At 37.2% G+C, this 27,383-nt stretch overlaps 1 protein-coding gene across 1 annotated transcript in view; it reads left to right on the top strand.

The window, feature by feature from the left end:
* The window catches only part of LOC134823943 (uncharacterized), a 32,550-nt gene extending 5,167 nt beyond the window's left edge, over window positions 1-27,383 (top strand). The window contains exons 2-45 of the mRNA XM_063835539.1: window positions 1,172-1,597; window positions 1,799-1,852; window positions 4,158-4,301; window positions 4,464-4,517; window positions 4,632-4,775; window positions 4,890-5,033; window positions 5,153-5,296; window positions 5,416-5,559; window positions 5,674-5,817; window positions 5,940-6,083; window positions 6,355-6,498; window positions 6,613-6,756; window positions 6,870-7,013; window positions 7,629-7,772; window positions 9,012-9,155; window positions 11,387-11,530; window positions 11,650-11,793; window positions 11,911-12,054; window positions 12,168-12,311; window positions 12,425-12,568; window positions 12,691-12,834; window positions 12,954-13,097; window positions 13,220-13,363; window positions 13,483-13,626; window positions 13,749-13,892; window positions 14,007-14,150; window positions 14,268-14,411; window positions 14,574-14,627; window positions 14,742-14,885; window positions 15,079-15,201; window positions 15,424-15,527; window positions 15,636-15,743; window positions 17,373-17,703; window positions 20,012-20,139; window positions 21,092-21,274; window positions 21,557-21,670; window positions 21,880-21,973; window positions 24,508-24,623; window positions 25,014-25,120; window positions 25,416-25,554; window positions 25,750-25,958; window positions 26,457-26,619; window positions 26,721-26,864; window positions 27,096-27,383. Coding sequence (XP_063691609.1) covers window positions 1,172-1,597; window positions 1,799-1,852; window positions 4,158-4,301; window positions 4,464-4,517; window positions 4,632-4,775; window positions 4,890-5,033; window positions 5,153-5,296; window positions 5,416-5,559; window positions 5,674-5,817; window positions 5,940-6,083; window positions 6,355-6,498; window positions 6,613-6,756; window positions 6,870-7,013; window positions 7,629-7,772; window positions 9,012-9,155; window positions 11,387-11,530; window positions 11,650-11,793; window positions 11,911-12,054; window positions 12,168-12,311; window positions 12,425-12,568; window positions 12,691-12,834; window positions 12,954-13,097; window positions 13,220-13,363; window positions 13,483-13,626; window positions 13,749-13,892; window positions 14,007-14,150; window positions 14,268-14,411; window positions 14,574-14,627; window positions 14,742-14,885; window positions 15,079-15,201; window positions 15,424-15,527; window positions 15,636-15,743; window positions 17,373-17,703; window positions 20,012-20,139; window positions 21,092-21,274; window positions 21,557-21,670; window positions 21,880-21,973; window positions 24,508-24,623; window positions 25,014-25,120; window positions 25,416-25,554; window positions 25,750-25,958; window positions 26,457-26,619; window positions 26,721-26,864; window positions 27,096-27,374 — 6,530 coding nt within the window. The 3' untranslated portion in view covers window positions 27,375-27,383. The remainder of the gene's footprint in view (window positions 1-1,171; window positions 1,598-1,798; window positions 1,853-4,157; window positions 4,302-4,463; window positions 4,518-4,631; window positions 4,776-4,889; window positions 5,034-5,152; window positions 5,297-5,415; window positions 5,560-5,673; window positions 5,818-5,939; window positions 6,084-6,354; window positions 6,499-6,612; window positions 6,757-6,869; window positions 7,014-7,628; window positions 7,773-9,011; window positions 9,156-11,386; window positions 11,531-11,649; window positions 11,794-11,910; window positions 12,055-12,167; window positions 12,312-12,424; window positions 12,569-12,690; window positions 12,835-12,953; window positions 13,098-13,219; window positions 13,364-13,482; window positions 13,627-13,748; window positions 13,893-14,006; window positions 14,151-14,267; window positions 14,412-14,573; window positions 14,628-14,741; window positions 14,886-15,078; window positions 15,202-15,423; window positions 15,528-15,635; window positions 15,744-17,372; window positions 17,704-20,011; window positions 20,140-21,091; window positions 21,275-21,556; window positions 21,671-21,879; window positions 21,974-24,507; window positions 24,624-25,013; window positions 25,121-25,415; window positions 25,555-25,749; window positions 25,959-26,456; window positions 26,620-26,720; window positions 26,865-27,095) is intronic.

The following is a 27,383-nucleotide window of genomic DNA, read 5'->3' as shown; positions in this document are numbered from 1 at the left end:
TATCAGTACATACTCCCCATACGGGGTGTTACTTAGCACATTCCCTAAACTCAAATTGTTTGTTATATAGTAGTGTTGAAAGTATTAAAACTGAAACTTTTTTGACTGGGTCAAATGCTTTAATGGCCTCCAAATCAGCATAAAAGAATAAGAAATAGGAGTTTTAGAGCCCAAAATTTGGACCCCCAAGTAGTGTCAAAAACGCGAATTAAATAAGGAATAATTTATTTAGTCTCTTGAGTCTTGACACCATTTTGGGGTTATACGGGTTCCTGCAATTCACTTTAATGGCGTTTAACCCCCCCTTCTGTTATCAGTTTCTCTCAACAGTAGTATCTTAAAATGACGTACTAGCGTAATCATTAAGAAACCCCCTGCCTCCCCTCAGTGATTGGGTAATATGTGAAAGACCCTTTATTAAAAGTGATTTAATTGAACAAAATTGTTGATATAATAAATCTTGGAATTTTACCATAATATTTTTTCTCATCTAACTGTCTCTTGGAAATTTAAGATTAATACGTCTTATAATGCCGTTCTCACAAATATAAATTCAAATTGACTTTGTGTAATTGATGTCCCTATGATGCTTAACCGTCGCTCTCTCAAATGTGATGACAATAAAACGAATAAATTAAATGAGAACTTAATTGAAACTGTTTTTACTTGCTCCTTATTTTGCTTTCAGTTTTTGAATATTTTTGACATTTAAGCTTTTAACGAACATTTTCGTGACAGTCCTCACAAATTAAAACTATACAATGAACATCTAAAATTGATAATTATTCACAGATCATATCTCCACTTAGCGAATTTATGTTCCTTGTGAAAACTATAAGTTGCGGTAAAAGTATTTTTTTAGTTTTTAAAAATTTAATTTTTATACAAGCTTCCATTCACGGGATAGCCCGCTCATGATGCTTCTCCAAGCTCACACAAGTGTCAGCAAGGAGGAAGATATTTATGCATTTCTGCACGATGATCAATGAGCCCATCAAAGCTACCAACGAAATTGTATTGTGATGATAACAATGGCGTTTCTCTTGTCGCTAATAGTAATATAAATGATCTCAGGAAATTTCTAAAAATTATTTGTGGAAATTAATTATTTTTCACAGATCTTACATTTCTAACTGTTATTTCTCTTCGGTACTTACAGAAGATTTAACAGGTTGGGCACCAGTGGAAGAGGATGGAACAACAACTGTCGTACTAAACGACATGTTGTCAAACACAACCCAATTTGAAATAAAAACAAAACAGCATCTTGATGCCTCTGACATGATAGCTGTTGATTTTCTGTCCAGTGATCTAGAAATGCTTGGCAGCATGACAATCGGACCAGCGGGTCTGAAATTTGAGATTATCTGTTCTGGAGATGGTAAAAAATTAGATGATCAATATCAAGACGGAATAATTGAAAGTGGAATCTGGTCTCTTCAGCTGAACAGTACGAGTATGACAGTTCGATTCAATGGAGAGTATTTCTACATGTTTGACATATACGATGAGTGTGTCCCTAATGAGATAAAAGCAGTTCAGTTTAAAGAGACTACTAACGGGGCCTCTCAGTTTTACAAAGGAAACAATATCACAAGTAAACAAGCAAAACCACACTTTTTGATCTCAATACCAAATCTGATCGCTAATTCTGTTTCAGATAGAACATTCTGTGAACACGTATAAAAAAAACATGTGCTTAAAAATAAAAAGATCAATGGCCATATATAACTTATTTATCTTAAAGTCTTGAAATACTCAGTATATTCTTTATTCTTTAACAATAGATCTTTTGCAGTTTTTAAAGAATGTTCAGCGGGAACTGTACCTAATGATGATTTGACAGAATGTGGTAAGTGGATACTGGATAAACCCACGATAAGATTCTTATCTGCAACATTCTTATCTTATTAATTTCTTATCAATTCTCTTTCAATAAAGATATCTTATTTATGATTGGTACCACTCCACAGATGAATGCGCAGCGGGAACATACAGAGAAGCACACATGTCTTCCTGTGTTAGTTGTGATGAGAACTCTGTCAGTACTGCAGGAGCATCTTCTTGCACTGCTTGTAATGCTGGAAGAGTAGCTAATGATGATTCGACAGAATGTGGTAAGTTGATAAACCCATGATGACATTCTTATCCCCACTATTCTTATCTTATCTTATTAATTTCTTATCAATTCTCTTTCAATAAAGATATTATCTTATTAATGATTGGTACCACTCCACAGATGAATGTGCAGCGGGAACATACAGAGAAGCAGACATGTCTTCCTGTGTTAGTTGTGTTGAGAACTTTGTCAGTACTGCAGGAGCATCTTCTTGCACTGCTTGTAATGCTGGAACTGTAGCTAATGATGATTCGACAGAATGTGGTAAGAGGATAAACCCACGATGAGATTATTTAAATCTCCAATATTCTTCTCTTATTTATTTCTTATCAATTCTCTTTCAATAAACAGTGAAAGCAGGATTAATGAACAAATAGTGTGACATTGGGTTCTCAACCATGGAAATTTAGAAGTCCCTACATGCTGTTCTTTCTGGCTCCATGTGCTAGTTAGGGGTCTGAGGTATCCGAAAAATCATGTTTTGAGTACCCAAAGTGTTCTGGGTGCCAGGAATGAGGTTATTAAAGCGGCGAAAATGACCGATTTTGGACTATTTATGAGCTTTTTTGCCCATTTTCATGAGATAAAGAATCAGGAAAGCTGCTCTAGATGATTGAAATGGTTGATACCAATGAGGATACACCCAACACACATAAATATTCGTGATATATGTGATTTTAATGAGAAAAATATGATCACAGGGCCCATTTTATACCAAAATTTGCCAAAACCACTCGCACTTGTCAAAGCTTCCTCATTTTAGACACATTTAATGATTATTATGGTATCTAACTTATGGTGGATCTGATAGGAGTATGTCTTAGCTTCATTTTAAGCCATCAATGAGCATGCTGGTGTGTATGAAAGTACTTTTATCCTCCCGTGGCCGTCCATTGATATAGTCTGGGCCATGCGCGCGCGCGCGCGCTTTTACAAACATGAATTTTCTCCCTCAGTATCTATCTAAATCTTTTAAAGACATGATTTGAATGCTATCCTACTCAGCACATGAGTGCTACAGGATGGTGAAAGAATTTCTATAAAAAATCGTTAAATGTGGAAGATATGAGGTCATTATATGTGTGTGCGCGCGCGCGCGCTTTTACAAACTTGATATCCTCAGTCCTTTCACATATACTGAGATTTTGTTTCAAACTTAATTGACTCTGAACCGAAATTGCCAAAGGAAACAGATAGTGTAACTCAGAAAGACCACAAATGTATAGTTTGTGAGATATTGAGGTTATACTCCAAATAATTTACAATGATGTCACACCAGAAAACCTCTATTTTTGGTATATTTAACCTCATATCTTGAACGCGCAGTACTGGATTGAGCTAAACTTGGTCAGGTTTTGTAGCCCTGACTATCCTCGATCATATGGAACAGGAATAAAACTGTTTAGATGTTCTATCTTAATTATATTAGGCACTTAGTTCTGAAAAGTGAGAATGTCATTAATACTGCTTTCACTGTAAAGATATCTTATTCATGATTTGTACCACTCCGCAGATGAATGTGCAGCGGGAACATACAGAGAAGCAGACATGTCTTCCTGTGTTACTTGTGATGAGAATACTGTCAGTACTGCAGGAGCATCTTCTTGCACTGCTTGTAATGCTGGAAGGGTAGCTAATGATGATTCGACAGAATGTGGTAAGTTGACAAACCCACGATGAGATTCTTATCCCCACTATTCTTATATTATTTATTTCTTATCAATTTTCTTTCAAAAAAGATATTATCTTATTCATGATTAGTACCACTCCACAGATGAATGCGCAGCGGGAACATACAGAGACGCACACATGTCTTCCTGTCTTAGTTGTGATAAGAACTCTGTCAGTACTGCAGGAGCATCTTCTTGCACTGCTTGTAATGCTGGAACTGTAGCTAATGATGATTCGACAGAATGTGGTAAGTTGATAAACCCACGATAAAATTCTTATCCCCACTTTTCTTATCTTATCTTATTTATTTCTTATTAATTCTCTTTCAAAAAAAATTATCTTATTTATGATTGGTACCACCCAACAGATGAATGTGCAGCGGGAACATACAGAGACGCACACATGTCTTCCTGTGATAGTTGTGATGAGAACTCTGTCAGTACTGCAGGAGCATCTTCTTGCACTGCTTGTGATGCTGGAACTGTTGCTAATGATGATTCGACAAAATGTTGTAAGTTGATAAACCCACGAAAAGATCATTATCAGCAATATTCACTTGCCAGGCATCCTTTCAAAAGAATGCGTGGCAAGTGAATAAATAGACACTTCTTTGATTGCATGTAAACTATGCAGAGATAAAATTATCAGTAACAATGCAATGGAAATTTTGCAGTTTTAGGAGAATGCTCAGCAGGAACTGTAGCTAATGATGATTTGACAGAATGTGGTAAGTGGATAAACCCACGATATGATTCTTATCTGCAATATTCTTATCTTTTTAATTTCTTATCAATTATCTTTCAATAAAGATATCTTATTTATGAATTGTACCACTCCGCAGATGAATGCTTAGCAGGAACATACAGAGATGCAGACATGTCTTCCTGTGATAGTTGTGATGAGAACTCTGTCAGTACTGCAGGAGCATCTTCTTGTACTGCTTGTGATGCTGGAACTGTAGCTAATGATGATTCGACAGAATGTGGTAAGACGATAAACCCACGATGAGAATCTTATCTCAAATATTCTTCTCTTATTTATTTCTCATCAATTCTCTATCAATAAAGATATCTTATTCATGATTTGTACCACTCCGCAGATGAATGTGCAGCGGGAACATACAGAGAAGCAGACATGTCTTCCTGTGATAATTGTGATGAGAACTCTGTCAGTACTGCAGGAGCATCTTCTTGCACTGCTTGTAATGCTGGAACTGTAGCTAATGATGATTCGACAGAATGTGGTAAGTTGATAAAGAGACGAAAAAATTCTTATCGCCACTATTCTTATCTTATCTTATTTATTTCTTATCAATTCTCTTTCAATAAAGATATCTTATTCATGATTTGTACCACTCCGCAGATGAATGTGCAGAGGGAACATACAGAGACACACACATGTCTTCCTGTGATAGTTGTGATGAGAACTCTGTCAGTACTGCAGGAGCATCTTCTTGCACTGCTTGTGATGCTGGAACTGTAGCTAATGATGATTCGACAGAATGTGGTAAGTTGATGAACCCACGAAAAAATTCTTATCGCCACTATTCTTATCTTATCTTACTTATTTCTTATCAATTCTCTTTCAATAAAGATATCATATTCATGATTTTTACCACTCCGCAGATGAATGTGCAGAGGGAACATACAGAGAAGCAGACATGTCTTCCTGTGATAATTGTGATGAGAACTCTGTCAGTAATGCAGGAGCATCTTCTTGCACTGCTTGTAATGCTGGAATGGTAGCTAATGATGATTTGACAGAATGCGGTAAGAGGACAAACCCACGATGAGATTCTTATCTCCAATATTCTTCTCTTATTTATTTCTTATCAATTCTTTTTCAATAAAGATATCTTATTCATGATTTGTACCACTCCGCAGATGAATGTGCAGCGGGAACATACAGAGAAGTAGACATGTCTTCCTGTGTTAATTGTGTTGAGAACTCTGTCAGTACTGCAGGAGCATCTTCTTGCACTGCTTGTAATGCTGGAAGGGTAGCTAATGATGATTCGACAGAATGTGGTAAGTTGATAAACCCACGATGAGATTCTTATCCCCACTATTCTTATCTTATCTTATTAATTTCTTATCAATTCTCTTTCAAAAGACATATTATCTTATTTATGATTGGTACCACTCCACAGATGAATGTGCAGCAGGAACATACAGAGACGCACACATGTCTTCCTGTGATAGTTGTGATGAGAACTCTGTCAGTACTGCAGGAGCATCTTCTTGTACTGCTTGTAATGCTGGAACTGTAGCTAACGATGATTCGACAGAATGTGGTAAGTTAATAAACCCACGAAAAGATCCCTATCTGTAATATTCACTTGCCAGGCATCCTTTCAAAAGAATGCGTGGCAAGTGAATAAATAGATTCCTCTTTGAATGTAAACTATGCAGAGATAAAATTATCAGTAACAATGCAATGTAAATTTTAAGTTGATAAACCCACGATATGATTCTTTTCTGCAATATTCTTATCTTATCTTATTAATTTCTTATCAATTATCTTTCAATGAAGATATCTTATTCATGATTTGTACCACTCCGCAGATGAATGTGCAGCGGGAACATACAGAGAAGCAGACATGTCTTCCTGTGTTAATTGTGATGAGAACTCTGTCAGTATTGCAGGAGCATCCTCTTGTACTGCTTGTAATGCTGGAACTGTAGCTAATGATGATTCGACAGAATGTGGTAAGTTGATAAACCCACGATAAGATTCTTATCCCCAATATTGTTCTTTTATTAATTTCTAATCAATTCTCTTTCAATAAAGATATCTTATTGATGATTTGTACCACTCCGCAGATGAATGTGCAGCAGGAACATACAGAGAAGCAGACATGTCTTCCTGTGTTAATTGTGATGAGAACTCTTTCAGTACTGCAGGAGCATCTTCTTGCACTGCTTGTAATGCTGGAACTGTTGCTAATGATGATTCGACAGAATGTGGTAAGTTGATAAACCCACGATAAGATTCTTATCCCCAATATGCTTCTCTATTTATTTCTTATCAATTCTCTTTCAATAAAGATATCTTATTGATGATTTGTACCACTCCGCAGATGAATGTGCAGCGGGAACATACAGAAAAGCACACATGTCTTCCTGTGTTCATTGTGATGAGAACTCTGTCAGTACTGCAGGAGCATCTTCTTGCACTGCTTGTAATGCTGGAACTGTAGCTAATGATGATTCGACAGAATGTGGTAAGTAGATAAACCCACGATAAAATTCTTATCCCCGATATTCTTCTCTCATTTATTTCTTATCAATTCCCTTTCAATTTTGAAATTTTTATAGGACTGGTCCACAGTGTGAACAGATTCCAAATTTATATATTTTTAAACTGATATTTAATAAATGATTAAAGGAACCAATTTTAAAGTTGCCATACTAAAACCTTTAGGCCCAAAAATATACCCATTACAAAAACAAACAACTCTAAATCAGTAGTCTGTCATTCTTTTAATGCACCACACCGCTACCTCCACTGCACTAAAAGTTATACAATAAATTCTACAATCCTTATTTTGTATCGTGATGGAGACTGGTGTCCATACAAAACATTAACTAGGCTGCCGTTTGGTGTGAGCAATAGCAAACAGCACGCACACTCCTTTGCCCCGTCAACATATATCTAATCTATTTAAAGAGTGACAACCATACTACACATTGAATTAGGATTCCTTTGAATATCAAATTGATTTATTGTAAACTTGTTTACTCTGTAATAAATGGCATAAAATTGAAATTTTTGTTTAACTGAAATTTTTGTTTAACTGAATAAAGATGTCTTATTGATGATTTGTACCACTCCGCAGATGAATGTGCTGCGGGAACATACAGAGACGCACACATGTCTTCCTGTGATAGTTGTGATGAGAACTCTGTCAGTACTGCAGGAGCATCTTCTTGCACTGCTTGTAATGCTGGAACTGTAGCTAATGATGATTCGACAGAATGTGGTAAGTTGATAAACCCACGAAGATATTCTTATCCACACTTTTTTTTTTTTTTTTTTTTTTAGAGAGGCTGGGCCAAGATAGCCCACGAGAGGATAGCATTGAGATGCTCTGCCTACCTCTGGGGTGTGGCAACCTTGGGGAAGGTTACCGGTGAGATCAGAGTGATTGGTGGAGGATGGTGTAAGATGTTATATGAGTCAAAATGATACGCTTAAATGCCAGCTGGGTTTGGAAAAGTAAAACGAGATGAGACAGCATATGAGATAATACTTTAAGTCACCCCGGTCTGATCCAGCTCTTCCGGCACAATTAAGCGTTTGGTGCGGTTTGCGAAATTGACAATTGTGGTGATGTGTTGGTTGTCGAATATGTCATTGACAGAGAGGTAGTAGTCTTGGAAATATTGACCTCTAATTTGGGCAATAGCCGGACACTGTCCAAGGAAGTGTGAGACAGTTTCCTCTCCGTCCCCGCACATAGGACAAGCACTGGTGTTTGATTTGCAAATGGTGTGAAGGTGTTTATTTAGGCCGCAGTGACCCGTGATGAGGTGAACTGCAGTTCTGTAATCCTGTCTGTTGTTGCTGAGTGTAGTGTTGAGGTTTTTGATGATTTTGGCATGCTTGTGGCCGAGTGTCAGTTTGGTGTGTCTGGGACCGTCAGTTACCCAAGTTTCCTGATTCAGTCTGTTGACTTTGTTGTCGATTTGACGTTTGATGTAGGATTGTGGAATTGGACACTTCAAAGTGGATTCACTGATAGTGCCAAGCTTGGCCAGCTCATCTGCTTTTTCGTTCCCCCACAATCCGATGTGTGCTGCAATCCATCGTATATCTAGCGTGTTGTTGGATCCGAGTGAATTAAGAGAGTCGTAACAGTCTCTTGTAGTTCTACTCCGCGTTGAAAGTGCGGAGAGAGCTTGAATAGATGATAGACTGTCAGACCATATGATGATGTGTGTGTTGGTATATGTAGATAGATATTTGCAAGCTTCAATGATAGCGGTGAGCTCTGTTTGGTAAACAGTGCAATAATCAGGGAGCTTGAATGATCTTTCTTCAAGGGTGGTGTTATTGTTGTCAGTTGTGATGATATAGCCAGCCCCGCATCCTGAGTCTGTGAGTGACCCGTCAGTGTAGCAGGTGATCTTATCCACACTATTCGTATCTTATTTAATTCTTATCAATTCTCTTTCAATAAAAATATCATATTTATGATTTATACCAATGCAATCCGCAGATGAATGCGCAGCGGGAACATACAGAGACGCACACATGTCTTCCTGTGATAGCTGTGATGAGAACTCTGTCAGTATTGCAGGAGCATCTTCTTGCACTGCTTGTGATGCAGGAACTGTAGCTAATAATGATTCGACAGAATGTTGTAAGTTGATTAACCCACGAAAAGATCCCTAACTGTAATATTCACTTGCCAGGCATCCTTTCAAAAGAATGCATGGCAAGTGAATAAATATGTTCCTCTTTGATTGCATGTAAACTATGCAGAGATAAAATTATCAGTAACAATGCAATTAGGGCCTGTCGTGATATCATGGATCGCTTAGGTTCCACCAGGATCTGGTAGTCCTCATAATTCTGCGGCCTCTATGTGTCGTCATCTCGCACAACTCCGAAAAACCGTTGTGAGTTTGGCATGTGAAAATTTGCAGCCTTCCAGACATCGATTGGGTTAACGAGTTGTCGTACGTCACCTCAGGATCGGGTGACAGGGGGCTGAACAGGCCAGAACCCAATTGATTGGGTCTGAGGTCACGTGGTTATGAGCCTGAGGTCACGTGACTATGACGTCACCAGAGCTCGTTCTCCGTTTCCCGCTCTTTGGACCAGGTGAGCTTGCATGCTTGTGAAAGTGGGTGTAAGTACAGCTGTACTGTAGTTACATCCAATTACCCCTAATAGAACGAAGATTTATTTTCTGACAGAAAGCTAGAAATTTACCAAAATATCGACGTTGTTCAAAATTTATTTTGATGACCACTCCTGACCTAAAATTGCACGAGAAATCGATTAAACTTGGTTTCAGAACTCAACAATGCTTCCTTATGCCTTAAAATCCATTTTTATCGATACAATAAACATTTTGATCCTGTGGATTAATTAGTAACAGGTAACAAATGCACAAAAAAAACCACCGCACTTACATTGCAGTCTTAACGGTTTTTTTTTCATCAGCAATCAAGAGACAGGAACGGCGATTGCTTTAAATCAACGGTTTACGTTATTTTTGTGATTTCGACCCCTGTTTTAACGGTTATCACACTTTGTAATTGAATGTATTGAGGATAGCTTTACTTTTTTCAATGAAACTAATAAATCATAACCATAAGATTCGGAATTTTTTTATAATTTATACATATAACTGATAAGACAATTGCAGCGGTATCATTCACAATTTTTCGATTATTCGTTCAAAGGTTGATAAGTGTGATTAGATTTTATAAAATTCCGATATTCTTCAACGGTTGAAAAATTCCGAATCTTATGGTTAAGTAAGAATTTTCATTGTGTCTTATCGAAAGTGAGTGAGAGAAACACTTGTGGCAATTTTGTTTACTGGTCCTCTTATTTGTAAAGCTATCCTCAATACATTCAATTACAAAGTGTCATAACCGTTAAAACAGGGGTCGAATTCACAAAAATAACGTAAACCGTTGATTTAAAGCAATCGCCGCTCCTGTCTCTTGATTGCTGATGATGATCAGGAACGCATGACGTATAAATATCATCACGACGATTATTGGTCACTCGAAATCGACCCGTTAAGAATGCAATGGTAGTGCGGTGGTTTTTTCTGTTCATTTGTTACCTGTTACTAATTAATCCACAGGATCAAAATGTTTATTGTATCGATAAAAATGGATTTTAAGGCATAAGGAAGCATTGTTGAGTTCTGAAACCAAGTTTAATCGATTTCTCGTGCAATTTTAGGTCAGGAGTGGTCATCAAAATAAATTTTGAACAACGTCGATATTTTGGTAAATTTCTAGCTTTCTGTCAGAAAATAAATCTTCGTTCTATTAGGGGTAATTGGATGTAACTACAGTACAGCTGTACTTACACCCACTTTCACAAGCATGCAAGCTCACCTGGTCCAAAGAGCGGGAAACGGAGAACGAGCTCTGGTGACGTCATAGTCACGTGACCTCAGGCTCATAACCACGTGACCTCAGACCCAATCAATTGGGTTCTGGCCTGTTCAGCCCCCTGTCACCCGATCTTGAGGTGACGTACGACAACTCGTTAACCCAATCGATGTCTGGAAGGCTGCAAATTTTCACATGCCAAACTCACAACGGTTTTTCGGAGTTGTGCGAGATGACGACACATAGAGGCCGCAGAATTATGAAGACTACCAGATCCTGGTGGAACCTAAGCGATCCATGATATCACGACAGGCCCTACAATGCAATGTAAATTTTACAGTTTTGGGAGAATGCTCAGCGGGAACTGTAGCTAATGATGATTTGACAGAATGTGGTAAGTGGATAAACCCACGATATGATTCTTATCTGCAATATTCTTATCTTATCAATTTCTTTTCAATTATCTTTCAATAAAGATATTATCTTATTCATGATTGGTACCACTTCGCAGATGAATGTGCAGCGGGAACATACAGAGATGCAGACATGTCTTCCTGTGATAGTTGTGATGAGAACTCTGTCAGTACTTCAGGAGCATCTTCTTGCACTGCTTGTAATGCTGGAAGGGTAGCTAACGATGATTCGACAGAATGTGGTAAGTTGATAAACCCACGATAAGATTCTTATCTCCAATATTCTTCTCTTATTTATTTCTTATCAATTCTCTTTCAATAAAGATATCTTATTCCTGATTTATACCAATGCAATCCGCAGATGAATGTGCTGCGGGAACATACAGAGACACAGACATGTCTTCCTGTGTTAGTTGTGATGAGATCTCTGTCAGTAATGCAGGAGCATCTTCTTGTACTGCTTGTAATGCTGGAACTGTAGCTAATGATGATTCGACAGAATGTGGTAAGTTGATAAACCCACGATAAGATTCTTATCTCCAATATTCTTCTCTTATTTATTTCTTATCAATTCTCTTTCAAAAAATATATTATCTTATTCATGATTTGTACCACTCCACAGATGAATGCACAGCGGGAACTTACAGAGAAGCACACATGTCTTCCTGTGATAGTTGTGATGAGAACTCTGTCAGTACTGCAGGAGCATCTTCTTGCACTGCTTGTAATGCTGGAACTGTAGCTAATGATGATTTGACAGAATGTGGTAAGTTGATAAACCCACGATAAGATTCTTATCCCCAATATGCTTCTCTATTTATTTCTTATCAATTCTCTTTCAATAAAGATATCTTATTGATGATTTGTACCACTCCGCAGATGAATGTGCAGCGGGAACATACAGAGAAGCACACATGTCTTCCTGTATTAGTTGTGATGAGAACTCTGTCAGTACTGCAGGAGCATCTTCTTGCATTGCTTGTAATGCTGGAACTGTAGCTAATGATGATTCGACAGAATGTGGTAAGTTGATAAACCCACGATAAGATTCTTATCCCCAATATGCTTCTCTATTTATTTCTTATCAATTCTCTTTCAATAAAGATATCTTATTGATGATTTGTACCACTCCGCAGATGAATGTGCAGCGGGAACATACAGAGAAGCACACATGTCTTCCTGTATTAGTTGTGATGAGAACTCTGTCAGTACTGCAGGAGCATCTTCTTGCATTGCTTGTAATGCTGGAAGGGTAGCTAATGATGATTCGACAAAATGTGGTAAGTTGGTAAACCCACGGTGAGATTCTTATCCCCACTATGCTTATCTTATCTTATTTATTTCTTATCAATTCTCTTTCAATAAAGATATTATCTGATTCATGATTGGTACCACTCCACAGATGAATGCACAGCGGGAACATACAGAGAAGCAGACATGTCTTCCTGTGTTAGTTGTGATGAGAACTCTGTCAGTACTGCAGGAGCATCTTCTTGCACTGCTTGTAATGCTGGAACTGTAGCTAATGATGATTCGACAGGATGTGGTAAGTTGATAAACCCACGGTGAGATTCTTATCCCCAATATTCTTATGTTATTTTATTTATTTCTTATCAATTCTCTTTCAATAAAGATATCTTATTGATGATTTGTACCACTGTACAGATGAATGTGCAGCGGGAACATACAGAGAAGCAGGCATGTCTTCCTGTGTTAGTTGTGATGAGAACTCTGTCAGTACTGCAGGAGCATCTTCTTGTACTGCTTGTGATGCTGGAACTGTAGCTAATGATAAGTTTACAGAATGTGGTAAGTTGATAAACCCACGGTGAGATTCTTATCCACACTATGCTTATCTTATCTTATTTATTTCCTATCAATTCTCTTTCAATAAAGATATTATCTGATTCATGATTGGTACCACTCCACAGATGAATGCGCAGCGGGAACATACAGAGAAGCAGACATGTCTTCCTGTGTTAGTTGTGATGAGAACTCTGTCAGTACTGCAGGAGCATCTTCTTGCACTGCTTGTAATGCTGGAACAGTAGCTAATGATAATTCGACAGGATGTGGTAAGTTGATAAACCCACGATGAGATTCTTATCCCCACTATTCTTATCTTATTTTATTTATTTCTTATCAATTCTCTTTCAATAAAGATATCTTATTGATGATTTGTACCACTCTACAGATGAATGTGCAGCGGGAACATACAGAGAAGCAGACATGTCTTCCTGTGATAGTTGTGATGAGAACTCTGTCAGTACTGCAGGAGCATCTTCTTGTACTGCTTGTGATGCTGGAACTGTAGCTAATGATAAGTTTACAGAATGTGGTAAGTTGATAAACCCACGGTGAGATTCTTATCCCCACTATGCTTATCTTATCTTATTTATTTCCTATCAATTCTCTTTCAATAAAGATATTATCTGATTCATGATTGGTACCACTCCACAGATGAATGCGCAGCGGGAACATACAGAGAAGCAGACATGTCTTCCTGTGTTAGTTGTGATGAGAACTCTGTCAGTACTGCAGGAGCATCTTCTTGCACTGCTTGTAATGCTGGAACTGTAGCTAATGATGATTTGACAGAATGTGGTAAGTTGATAAACCCACGATAAGATTCTTATCCCCAATATTGTTCTTTTATTTATTTCTAATCAATTCTCTTTCAATAAAGATATCTTATTGATGATTTGTACCACTCCGCAGATGAATGTGCAGCGGGAACATACACAAAAGCAGACATGTCTTCCTGTGTTAATTGTGATGAGAACTCTGTCAGTACTGCAGGAGCATCTTCTTGCACTGCTTGTAATGCTGGAACTATAGCTAATGATGATTTGACAGAATGTGGTAAGAGGATAAACCCACGATGAGATTATTTAAATCTCCAATATTCTTCTCTTATTTATTTCTTATCAATTCTCTTTCAATAAAGATATCTTATTGATGATTTGTACCACTCCACAGATGAATGTGCAGCGGGAACATACAGAGAAGCAGACATGTCTTCCTGTGATAGTTGTGATGAGAACTCTGTCAGTACTGCAGGAGCATCTTCTTGCACTGCTTGTAATGCTGGAACTGTAGCTAACGATGATTCGACAGAATGTGGTAAGTTGATAAACCCACGAAAAGATCATTATCAGCAATATTCATTTGCCAGGCATATTTTCAAAAGAATGCGTGGCAAGTGAATATATAGACTCCTCTTTGATTGCATGTAAACTATGCAGAGATAAAATTATCAGTAACAATGCAATGGAAATTTTACAGTTTTGGGAGAATGCTCAGCGGGAACCGTAGCTAATGATGATTTGACAGAATGTGGTAAGTGGATAAACCCACGATATGATTCTTATCTGTAATATTCTTATCTTATTAATTTCTTATCAAATATATTTTAATAAAGATATCTTATTCATGATTGGTACCACTCCACAGATGAATGCTCAGCGGGAACATACAGGGAAGCAGATATGTCTTCCTGTGTTAATTGTGATGAGAACTCTGTCAGTACTGCAGGAGCATCTTCTTGTACTGCTTGTAATGCTGGAACTGTAGCTAATGATGATTTGACAGAATGTGGTAAGTGTTTAAGTGAATACGGAAGATCATATTTTAAATTATATAGCGTAATTTAAAATTATTGAACGATTCTATTGACGACTTTCTATAAACCTCATCATTCAACAAAACAGAAACTGAAAAGCATCACCCAGAAAATTGAATCCTCTAGCTTTGGTGGCTATTACTGCTTCAACAATGTAATTTTCCTCAGTTAACTGCAAGCGAGGAACATACAGATCAAGGAACATGGTGTCATGTGAACCCTGTCCGGGCAATGTGTACGAACAGGAGAAGGCAACCCAGTGCAAAGTTATTGCAAAGGTTACTGTTAAAGGTAAAATATCTGCTGTTATACATATTTCTACCTACACTAGTATTCTAAAAGTAGCTTACTTTTTGTCCGGTAATATTGATGTAGGAGACAATTTGGAAAGTGAAGTATGATTTAAACAAAAGTTTGATTAACGATTACAGTCATATTGTGGTGATTGCTTGGTGACGTATTATATGTGGTCCCCCCCCCCACTTTATATGCCTCTAACAAGATAACTGATAGTTTCAGAGTGTGAAACTAGAATTGAAACCAGTGTGGTCTATGGAACGTACACTTGGACAGCTACAGATCCAGAAATACACGCAGAACTGCCATGTTTATATGATGTGAGCACTAATAGTTGGTGTGATTAAGATAACTTAATAAATTAATATTCTGGCTCCTCTTACTTGGCCCAGGAACATAGTATATTATAGTGATAATGTATAACCCAGGGTAAGTTTAAAGCTCGCAAGTTCTGCACTGCAAGTGGATTATTCAGTGAGACAGACTTTTCAGAGTGCCCTTCTGCTGTTTCAACAATAGTCAGTGACCTGTTGCAGGTATAATATTAATTGTCTGCAATGTTCAGTGACCTGTTGCAGGTATAATATTAATTGTCTGCAATGTTCAGTGACCTGTTGCAGGTATAATATTAATTGTCTGCATTGTTCAGTGACCTGTTGCAGGTATAATATTAATTGTCTGCAATGTTCAGTGACCTGTTGCAGGTATAATATTAATTGTCTGCAATGTTCAGTGACCTGTTGCAGGTATAATATTAATTGTCTGCATTGTTCAGTGACCTGTTGCAGGTATAATATTAATTGTCTGCAATGTTCAGTGACCTGTTGCAGGTATAATGTTAATTGTCTGCAATGTTCAGTGACCTGTTGCAGGTATAATATTAATTGTCTGCAATGTTCAGTGACCTGTTGCAGGAATAATATTAATTGTCTGCAATGTTCAGTGACCTGTTGCAGGAATAATATTAATTGTCTGCATTGTTCAGTGACCTGTTGCAGGTATAATATTAATTGTCTGCAATGTTCAGTGACCTGTTGCAGGTATAATATTAATTGTCTGCAATGTTCAGTGACCTGTTGCAGGTATAATATTAATTGTCTGCAATGTTCAGTGACCTGTTGCAGGTATAATGTTAATTGTCTGCAATGTTCAGTGACCTGTTGCAGGTATAATATTAATTGTCTGCAATGTTCAGTGACCTGTTGCAGGAATAATATTAATTGTCTGCATTGTTCAGTGACCTGTTGCAGGTATAATATTAATTGTCTGCAATGTTCAGTGACCTGTTGCAGGTATAATATTAATTGTCTGCAATGTTCAGTGACCTGTTGCAGGTATAATATTAATTGTCTGCAATGTTCAGTGACCTGTTGCAGGTATTATATTAATTGTCTGCAATGTTCAGTGACCTGTTGCAGGAATAATATTAATTGTCTGCAATGTTCAGTGACCTGTTGCAGGTATAATATTAATTGTCTGCAATGTTCAGTGACCTGTTGCAGGAATAATATTAATTGTCTGCAATGTTCAGTGACCTGTTGCAGGTATAATATTAATTGTCTGCAATGTTCAGTGACCTGTTGCAGGAATAATATTAATTGTCTGCAATGTTCAGTGACCTGTTGCAGGAATAATATTAATTGTCTGCAATGTTCAGTGACCTGTTGCAGGTATAATATTAATTGTCTGCATTGTTCAGTGGCCTATACCTGTTGCAGGAATAATATTAATTGTCTGCAATGTTCAGTGACCTGTTGCAGGAATAATATTAATTGTCTGCAATGTTCAGTGACCTGTTGCAGGTACAATATTAATTGTCTGCAATGTTCAGTGACCTGTTGCAGGAATAATATTAATTGTCTGCAATGTTCAGTGACCTGTTGCAGGAATAATATTAATTGTCTGCAATGTTCAGTGACCTGTTGCAGGTATTATATTAATTGTATGCAATGTTCAGTGACCTGTTGCAGGTACAATATTAATTGTCTGCAATATTCAGTGACCTGTTGCAGGTATAATATTAATTGTCTGCAATGTTCAGTGACCTGTTGCAGGTATAATATTAATTGTGCCTGCAACAGGAAAACCTGGTTGATCTTTGATTTATATCTAAATGTCGATAAGTTTAAACAAAACTAATTGTCCTGAAAATTGTATCGTCCAAGGAAATTGAGACTGGGTCTTCCGAAACCCAAGAAGAAATGTCTGATGAGATAAAGGACATGACGGCCGTTGAAGGGAGTAAGCTGAGCTCTTCTGATGTACAAAAAGTGTCCCTAAGTATAGACACATTGATAAATCTACCTGACTCTGAGCTATCAAACAATACTGTTGACAATCTCATATCTACGATAGATAACATTCAGACTAACACTGATGTGACAGAACTGCAAGACCAGCAAGCCAGTGATGAACTGAGAGAATCTGCAGTTGCAATTATTCGTGCAGTTGCCCTTCAGAATGATAATGATGTGCTCAAAACAGAAGATTCGATAGGTAAAGAGTTTTAAAGTAAAAAGTTTATAATAAAAACAATACCTTGGCTGTTGAGTGATAAGCGCGATAATAGCACTGCACGAAACTAAGCAAAGGTATTATTTGTTATAACTTTCTCCGGTTCTGATTGAAAGAATGCGCATCATAAATATAGTGTGCAATGTATAGTGCGCATCATACACTATAGTGTGTAATGTATAGTGCGCATCATACAATATAGTGTGTAATTTATAGTGCGCATCATACACCATAGTCTGTAATGTATAGTACGCATCATACACTATAGTGTGTAATGTATAGTGCACATCATACACTATAGTGTGTAATGTATAGTGCACATCATACACTATAGTGTGTAATGTATAGTGCGCATCATACACTATAGTGTGTAATGTATAGTGCGCATCATACAATATCTAGTGTGTAATGTATAGTGCGCAACATACAATATAGTGTGTAATGTATAGTGCGCATCATACACTATATTGTGTAATGTATAGTGCGCATCATACACTATAGTGTGTAATGTATAGTGCGCATAATAAACTCTAGTGTTTAATGTATAGTGCGCATCATACAATATAGTGTGTAATGTAAAGTGCGCATCATACACTATAGTGTGTAATGTATAGTACGCATCATACACTATAGTGTGTAATGTATAGTGCGCAACATACACTATAGTGTGTGATGTATAGTTCGCATCATACACTATAGTGTGTAATGTATAGTGCGCATCATACACTATAGTGTGTAATGTATAGTGCGCATCATACACTATAGTGTGTAATGTATAGTGCGCATCATACACTATAGTGTGTAATGTATAGTGCGCATCATACACTATAGTGTGTAATGTATAGTGCGCATCATACACTATAGTGTGTAATGTATAGTGCGCATCATACACTATAGTGTGTAATGTATAGTGCGCATCATACACTATAGTGTGTAATGTATAGTGCGCATCATACACTATAGTGTGTAATGTATAGTGCGCATCATACACTATAATGTGTAATGTATAGTGCGCATCATACACTATAGTGTATAATGTATAGTGCGCATCATACACTATAGTATGTAATGTATAGTGCGCATCATACACTATAGTGTGTAATGTATAGTGCGCATCATACACTATAGTGTGTAATGTATAGTGCGCAACATACACTATAGTGCGTAATGTATAGTGCGCATCATACACTATAGTGTGTAATGTATAGTACGCATCATACACTATAGTGTGTAATGTATAGTGCGCAACATACACTATAGTGTGTGATGTATAGTGCGCATAATACACTATAGTGTGTAATGTATAGTGCGCATCATACACTATAGTGTGTAATGTATAGTGCGCATCATACACTATAGTGTGTAATGTATAGTGCGCAACTGTTATTAGCTTCCCCACTGCTCATCAAGTCGACTGTCATTTTGTGTTGATAATAATCTGGCAGTTCCTTCGCTGGAAATTATCAGTGCTCAGTGTTCACGACTTTTCGGGGGTCTGATTCCCGGAGATAAATATACTTATGCATATCTTTTTCCAGTAACATTTTAGTATAAAAGGAGGCTTAAAGCACTAGAGTAGGTATAATAGTTATTTTCTGACGAGTTAATTTGCACTGTATGACTTACTCATATGGTTCGAAACCAATTCGGTGATACAAAAAATGTATCGAATTTGAAAATCGAATTTTGTTCAAGACATAACTGAACATAGCTACCAAGCCAAGCTACCGTCCTTATACTATTTTAATATACTAAGTCTATACCTTCCTTACAGATAAGACATCCCAAACAACTCTCAAACTATGTTTGAGGAAAAATTATTTTTTATCAAGCGGCCAGGTAGCGTAGTTGGTTAATCATCGGATTTGTAATCGTAAGATTGCGAGTTCGAAACCCACTGCCTGCCTAGTCGTGGGGTGAGTGTCGTCGACATTCAGCTAAAGATCCTGAGTGGTCTATGCAGCCCCCCGGTCTACTCAGCCGAATATTCGAGAAATCGTGTGTGAGGGTTAAATGAGAAGCTGTCCATTGCAGCGAAGTCTCGGGCGAAGAAAGTATGGTACACACTACCTTAACCGTCACTGGCCTAATTAAATCCTTCGGCTTCCTGTAATTGGCTAGTTACACTTGTGTAACAATGTGGCTGTTGGAATACTCCGAAGTAAAATAAGTGTGAGATAAAAAAAAGCAATACGTTATTTTGCACCAAAATGATGGAATAGAACCAAACTAGACTTAGATCAAACATTATCAATTCCATATACTACCCAGTAACTGTTTCTACTTTTAGCGCTTGGTATAGCAGCTGTGGAAACCACAGACACATCGAGGATGAAACAAATGCTGACTCTGGCAGGAGATTTGAATGTAGTTAAGGGGAGCACAAACCAAAAAGATGATGCAAATACTTTCTTCACAGTAAGCTTTTCTCTTGTATGCATGTGCAAATATGGTAATGTTACTATGGTAACATGACCAAATATGGTACTATAGTAACATGACCAAATATGGTACTATGGTAACATGACCAAATATGGTAATGTTATTATAGTAACATGACCAAATATGGTAATGTTAATATGGTAACATGACCAAATATGGTAATGTTATTATGATAACATGACCAAATATGGTAATGTTACTATGGTAACATGACCAAATATGGTACTATAGTAACATGACCAAATATGGTACTATGGTAACATGACCAAATATGGTAATGTTATTATAGTAACATGACCAAATATGGTAATGTTAATATGGTAACATGACCAAATATGGTAATGTTATTATGGTAACATGACCAAATATGGTAATGTTACTATGGTAACATGACCAAATATGGTAATGTAACTACTATGGTAACATGACCAAATATGGTACTATGGTAACATGACCAAATATGGTTATGGTACTATGGTAACATGACCAAATTTGGCATTTATGTGTTTATCTACTAAGTCTAACAGCCCAGTTCCACGGCTCAGTTTTGCGACCAGATTTGACACAAAACTCCGCGAAAAGAGTTCTGAAAGGCAAAAATCCGCGAAGGCAGTTTTGTTTACAATGTACGTTCCCATGCGGTTGGTATTTGCACGCAGATTTGCGCGCGCACGTGGGCGCATTATAATGAAATTTCCCACGCGAGCGCTCAGGTTAAAACTGCTTTCACGGAGTTTTGGGTCATATCAAAAATATTTCTCCGTGCGGAGAAATATTTTTGAATTTCATTTCCGGTCGCAAAAATGTGAGAAAAAATGTGAGAAAAAATGTGAGCAAATCTGGTTGCAAAACTGAGCCGTGGAACTGCAGGGTTAGGCTGGGGGTTTATTTACAATTTTAATAGGTGAAAAAACAATGTTTTTATCAGGGCGAGCTGACAACGACAAAAGACGAGGTGCTGACCGTGGTTTACTATGAGAACGATAAGTCGTTCCCATCCAAAACTACCACTCCAAAGTCCACAGATGAGAACATGTTGTTAAAAGAAGTTGCCCATTCGATAGTTCAAGTTGGGGTGGATAAGAAAGAAGGCGATGAAACTACACCAGATGTGAGTGTGATGAGGCAGGGGGGGGGGGGGGGCTACGTGCCTGTGTGTGATCAGGCACGGGGAGGGGGGGGGGGTGGCTACGTGCCTGTGTGTGATCAGGCACGGGGAGGGGGGGGGGGGGGGCTACGTGCCTGTGTGTGATCAGGCACGGGGAGGGGGGGGGGGGGCTACGTGCCTGTGTGTGATGAGTAAAGATATTTTATTCTTCTTTAATTTGAAAGAAGCTTATACTGAATTAACTGGATTCTCATTATCACCTTCAAATAACACTAAAAATTAAAGGGACTTTCGTTGGTGGCGAGTGTTATCGCAGACATCAACATAATAAGCAAGACCTCCTCAGAAATACTACCGCTGGAAGCACACCAAAATGTCACCATGACATTTAAAGTAACGGTTAGATTTTTGAAAAATTCGACTTCTGACTAGCCAAAAAGTTAATATTTGTGATTTGTCGTCGTATAAATAGGTTGTTTAGAAATCAATGCAGTTTTCATTATATTCGCACCTTCAAAACAATTGAAAAATCGTGAATCCTATCGAATTATTACAAAATGGAATGACTGATCAATATAATATTGAATGACTGATCAATATAAATAAAGGATAAAGCCGAGAAAAAGGTGCTCAGCTTTTCTAAACGGAAGACCATTGTTAGACAGAAGCTGACATGTAGTTTCTACAACACTTCTCATACTGGTGCGTTATCTTTTATTTGCTATAAGGACACGTTCATTTGAGTTTGAGGATATTGGTAAACAAAAATTATAGCGTTTTTGACGATAGTGGCTTAATTTTGACATCTATTAACCTAGCACGTTCAGAAGTTCTGAACATTAGCCACGTAACCCATACTCCCATATGCACCGCTCAGAAAGGAAATCTATTGTTGTTAGGCACTATAATGTTTCAAATATCACATTTTGTGTGACTTAGTTAACTGCAGTTGTCTAATTATCATTCCTTGGTCTGAAATATAGTAAATTAGGCCAATCTAACAATTATGATACAACATTGGTTAATGGGCACGGATCGAACGGTTACAAGGCAATATTTAGGTAACTTTGTCACACTCATGATACCATACCTCTATTCTACTGTGAGGTGTCCTAAAAACCCTTTCAACTCATTATTTTATGGCTGCTCTACCAAGCATAGCCCTAAAATATGTTGTTTTGAATAGTTAGCTAATACAGGCACTTGGTTATTGGGAAATGAGGTTAATTCTGTCACAATATATGAAATTTAAAATTTTGGGCGAATAATTTATATCTGATTTTGGTTTGAAAGGCGGGAAAATTTTATATGATGACAATGTAGTTGATGCAAGTTAAGATCAGTTGATGTTTACATTGTCACAAAAAATTATACGAAATCGTAAATAGATTAAAAACAATGATTATAGAATGAAATAGTCTCTTATAATAACTCTTATAATAACTGATGTGACAAAGTAAACATGTCTTGCCCCTATTTTGAAGATCTATATTCTATACCTCTATTAGAATATTGTCCAGAACATCAGAGCTTAAGTTTAACAATTTTAGGTTAAATTTGTCAAAGTCACTAAAAATGTGACAAAATTAACTTTTCATGCCCCAACAATTTCAAGATAGTGTGTAAAAATTAGCATAGGCTGCTTTATTACCTATATAAATCAATCCAAACTACAAAAATATATGTTAATGTGATGACGATTACCTAACTCTTATAATAACTGATGTGACAAAGTAAACATGTCTTGCCCCTATTTTGAAGATCTATAACTCTATTAGAATTCAACATTCTTTCAGAAACGATTGGAAGAATATTGTCCAGAACATAAGAACTCAATTTTTAAAATTTAGATTAATTTGTCAAAGACATTGAAAATGTGACAAAATTAACTTCCCTGCCCCAACAGTATCAAGATAGTGTGTTAAAATTGGCATAGGATTTATTACAGGTATATTAAAGTATTAATCGATCCAAACTACGAAAAATATCTTTTAATCTGATGACGATTACCTAACTCTTATAATAACTGATGTGACAAAGTAAACATGTCTTGCCCCTATTTTGAAGAACTATACTTCTATTAGAATACTATGTAACTTTATCATCAAAAAAATGTCGATAAACTAGTTATTTTGTCAGCAAGGAGCTAACAGAGTTATAATAATTTTTTGTGACGAAATTACCCTATTTCTGACCATGTAGCGGTAGTTTAATCGTGACACTGTTATCATATTACCACCTGATAATGATTTATGTGACTGGTGCATGGTACTAGCAGTGTTGTTTGATCCATAGTACGTATAATATAAGGGGTTTAAGCTGGTATATCATTATTTGTTCAATTTCACACATGTTCAGATATTATCAAGATTATGTGACAAAGTAAGCTTGGTTGTGCCTTCTATGTTTTAATTCCTTACGACTATATGATATAATAACAATTCCCAGCACTTCCAGGCCATCAAATAAACTTACACTACTCAGCATTGCTTATCAGGGTGCCCTAAACATTCATCACATATTTTCTTTAATGTGTGACAGAGTAAACCTGAATGCACCATCTAACGAAAAAAGTCGTCAAATATGTAGGTAATGGTCATATGTACCCATCCAATCAACTGGACACTCAAAAATTTGGTCAAAAACGGCAGCAAGGGGTCCATATTTACTCCGTCACATGTTTATAGTGTGACAATGTAACCATTTCCGTGCCGGCCGTATTTAAGCGATATCTTATCACCTGATTAAGATATCGTTATGTGACAAAGTTAGCCTAGAGGATGAGACGATTATCCTAACCATCAAGGGTTTCAGTAATTTTATAGTGTGACAAAGTCAACTACACTGTGCCTTTTAATAGGGTCACTTATATTTACCAATATCCTCAAACTCAAATGAACGTGTCCATAAATGTGTTTTGTTTTGTTTTGTTTTGTTTTGTTCAGGGAGCAGGCTTGCCACATAGGTCCAGGAGTTCCGAACGTTTAGGCAGGGTGCTAGGTTGTGGTACACACTCAACTAGGGTTTAGGCAGGGTGCTAGGTACACTCTCAACTAGGTAGTCTATAAATGTGCAGCACATTAGCAGGTATTTTAACAGGTAGGTAACAAAACAAGGCATCTCTGCATCTCAGAAGGACAGTGGAATCAAGGAGGAGTTTCATCTTGACACTTGTGTATTGAGACTAGGAACCGACCGGATATCCGGCCGGTTCCTAATTAAGACCTCTCCTTCAGGTGAGCGAGGCTGGAGCGAGAAGGGCTGCGAGACCCGATCAGTGTACAACGCAGAGACAGGAGTTACCGAAGTGAAATGTATTTGTGATCATCTCACTAGCTTTGCAGTTCTCATGGTTACTTAATTTTACTAATTTATTTTAGTTTTATATATAAATATATATATTTTTAATCCCAACAATTATATTTGTTCTTCAACTTAATTCTGCCAATTCTTCGCAAATTCAAAATTATTTATCGAGATAGTAATTGATTTTCCAACTCACATTTCAACTTGAAATCTGAGCAAGTATCTCGTGTCTAGCTTTTAGCACCGAACCAACTAAAGATAAAGTTGCAGACAACTGGCCATACTTGAAACCTTTACTAGGTTGCCGTTTACTTGAAACGTTAATTCATTTACAGTACTAAATTAGACAATAAATCAAAAACAGGACATTATTTATGAAACACCCTATATGTACCGTCACAATAGTGACTTTAATATGTTATTATTTACATTTCAGTCGTTCACCAGCGAGAGTAATGACAAGGAGGAGCTTGTGTCACTAGTTCTGTTGGCTTCTAGTCTCTTCTGTTTAACACTTACTGCAGCTGCTATTCTTCCAAACAAGTAATCTTGCACTTACTGCAGCTGCTATTCTTCCAAACAAGTAATCTTGCACTTACTGCAGCTGCTATTCTTCCAAACAAGTAATCTTGCACATAACAACTTCATCATTATCATTACAGATCATAGAGATTGTATCATGCATATAATACGATGTAGCAAGTCAACATCCCATGATAAATACAATAGAATTGCTATCCTGGCTATATATATAGTAGTAGTAGTATGTAGTAGTATAGATATAGTAGTACAGTAGTGCAGTGGAACAGGCATAACGAACTAAATATCACATTTACAGGAAATTGATGAAAATGAAGTCTCAGAAAATCAACCTGATGCTGGTTCTCGCTCTAATGCTCTCTATTGTGTTCTTCTTTTTAATGGATAGTTTTGTAGCTGCTGAAGAGGATGCAAAACCTTCCATTCCTTGTTCCATTGTAAGCGCATATTAACACCACACTTCCGTATGGTATTGATTTTTACACTGCAAACGTCCGAGTTAACGATGTTTTGAAACGCCAATTAGTAAAAAAATGTCAAAAACATTTGTAACACATTTTTACCCTGTCAAAAGTATAGGTATATAACCTAACATTTAGCAAAATGAGTACTAATAACAACTAATTGTGTAGATAGCGTTCCTGTTGAACTACTTCTGGCTCTGCCAGCTAAGCTGGATGGTGGTGGAAGCAGTTACTATGTACTTAGCCATGGTTAAAGTACTAGGGGTCTACATGAGCCACGCAATGCTGAAGTACAGTTTGGTAGGATGGGGTCTCCCACTTATCTTCCCTCTGATCGGGGTGGCTTGGGGCGGAGCTGACTTTGCAGATCCTAAGACGTAAATAATGGACTAACAGCCCAGTTCCACGGCTCAGTTTTGCGACCAGATTTGACACAAAACTCCGCGAAAAGAGTTTTGAAAGGCAAAACTCCGCGAAGGCAGTTTTGTTTACAATGTACGTTCCCACGGTTGATATTTGCACACGCAGATTTGCGCACGCACGTGGTGAACGACTGAAATTCCCCACGCGAGCGCCTAGGTTAAAACTGCTTTCACGGAGTTTTGGGTCATATCAAAAATATTTCTCCGTGCGGAGAAATATTTTTGAATTTCATTTCCGATCTGACTTTGCAGATCCTAAGACGTAAATAATGGACTTAAGGATAAATTTTACCTGATATAGTTAATACAAACTTTTCAATTTCGTGACAATTCGCAATGTTTATCGGGCAAGTGTACAGTGCAGCAGATATTCAGAATTAAGAACATTATATTATATCATTTAATACTCCTATATTATTTAATAGTTGAGTTAACAAGAGTATATTGTGTCAGGTGCTTTATCAAATACCCCTACGGTATTGCAACGTTCTACGGTCCAGTGGTACTAGGGGTGGTCATTAGTTGGGTCTTATTTGTCTTCATAGTCAAAGTTATTATGACTGCTATCAAGACCCAAGCTGAGAAAACGGACGAAGCTGAAATCAAAATGAGAACGGTTAGTGGCTACGGGATAGATCCTGATATTTGAGAATCTGTTCGTTAACAACTTGCACTGCTAATAATTCAAAGTCTAATCACAGTTATTTTGGTTCACAGAAGCAGGTGAAATCAGCACTAGCGGTGACAATTATTCTGGGTCTGAGTTGGATTGTTGGTTTCTTTCTTCTGATGAACAACTCCAACTATAGTACCATCAATGCGGTCTTCAGATGGCTCTTTATTGCACTAAATGCCCCACAGGTATTGTTATTTACGGTACATTGTTTAAATTTTTGGATATGTTGGTATGTCCTACAAGTATCTACTTTTAATGTATTACTTCAATATTATAGTAAACATTAACCAGTGTACCATCTCTTATATAATACATAAAATTACATTATATATAATACATAATATTACATTATATTACAGTATATTACATTATATTACATTATATTACATTATATTATATAATACATGATATTTCAGGGTGTTTTTATCTTCCTCTTCTACGTGGTACTAAAGGAAGATTGTGTAAAGTTCTGGATGGCAAAGTTCAGAATGATGGGACAGTCCCTAACACACTCAGTACCATCGACCCAGTCTACTGGCTTCCATCCTGGCCACCACGACCACGGCCTTCACCCAGAACATGAACATGGTCACGGTCACGGTCATGGTCATGGTCATGGTCACGGTCATGGTCACGAGCATGTCCATGTTCATCATGGACATGGGCACATTCATGCTTTGGAGGACGCGCTGTAGAATAAACAA

This window comes from Bolinopsis microptera, chromosome 12 (assembly GCF_026151205.1).
Source record: "Bolinopsis microptera isolate Bmic1 chromosome 12, MBARI_Bmic_1.0, whole genome shotgun sequence".
NCBI lineage: Eukaryota > Metazoa > Ctenophora > Tentaculata > Lobata > Bolinopsidae > Bolinopsis > Bolinopsis microptera.
Note: the sequence above shows the minus strand (reverse complement) of the source record. Positions and strands in the feature narration are given on the sequence as shown.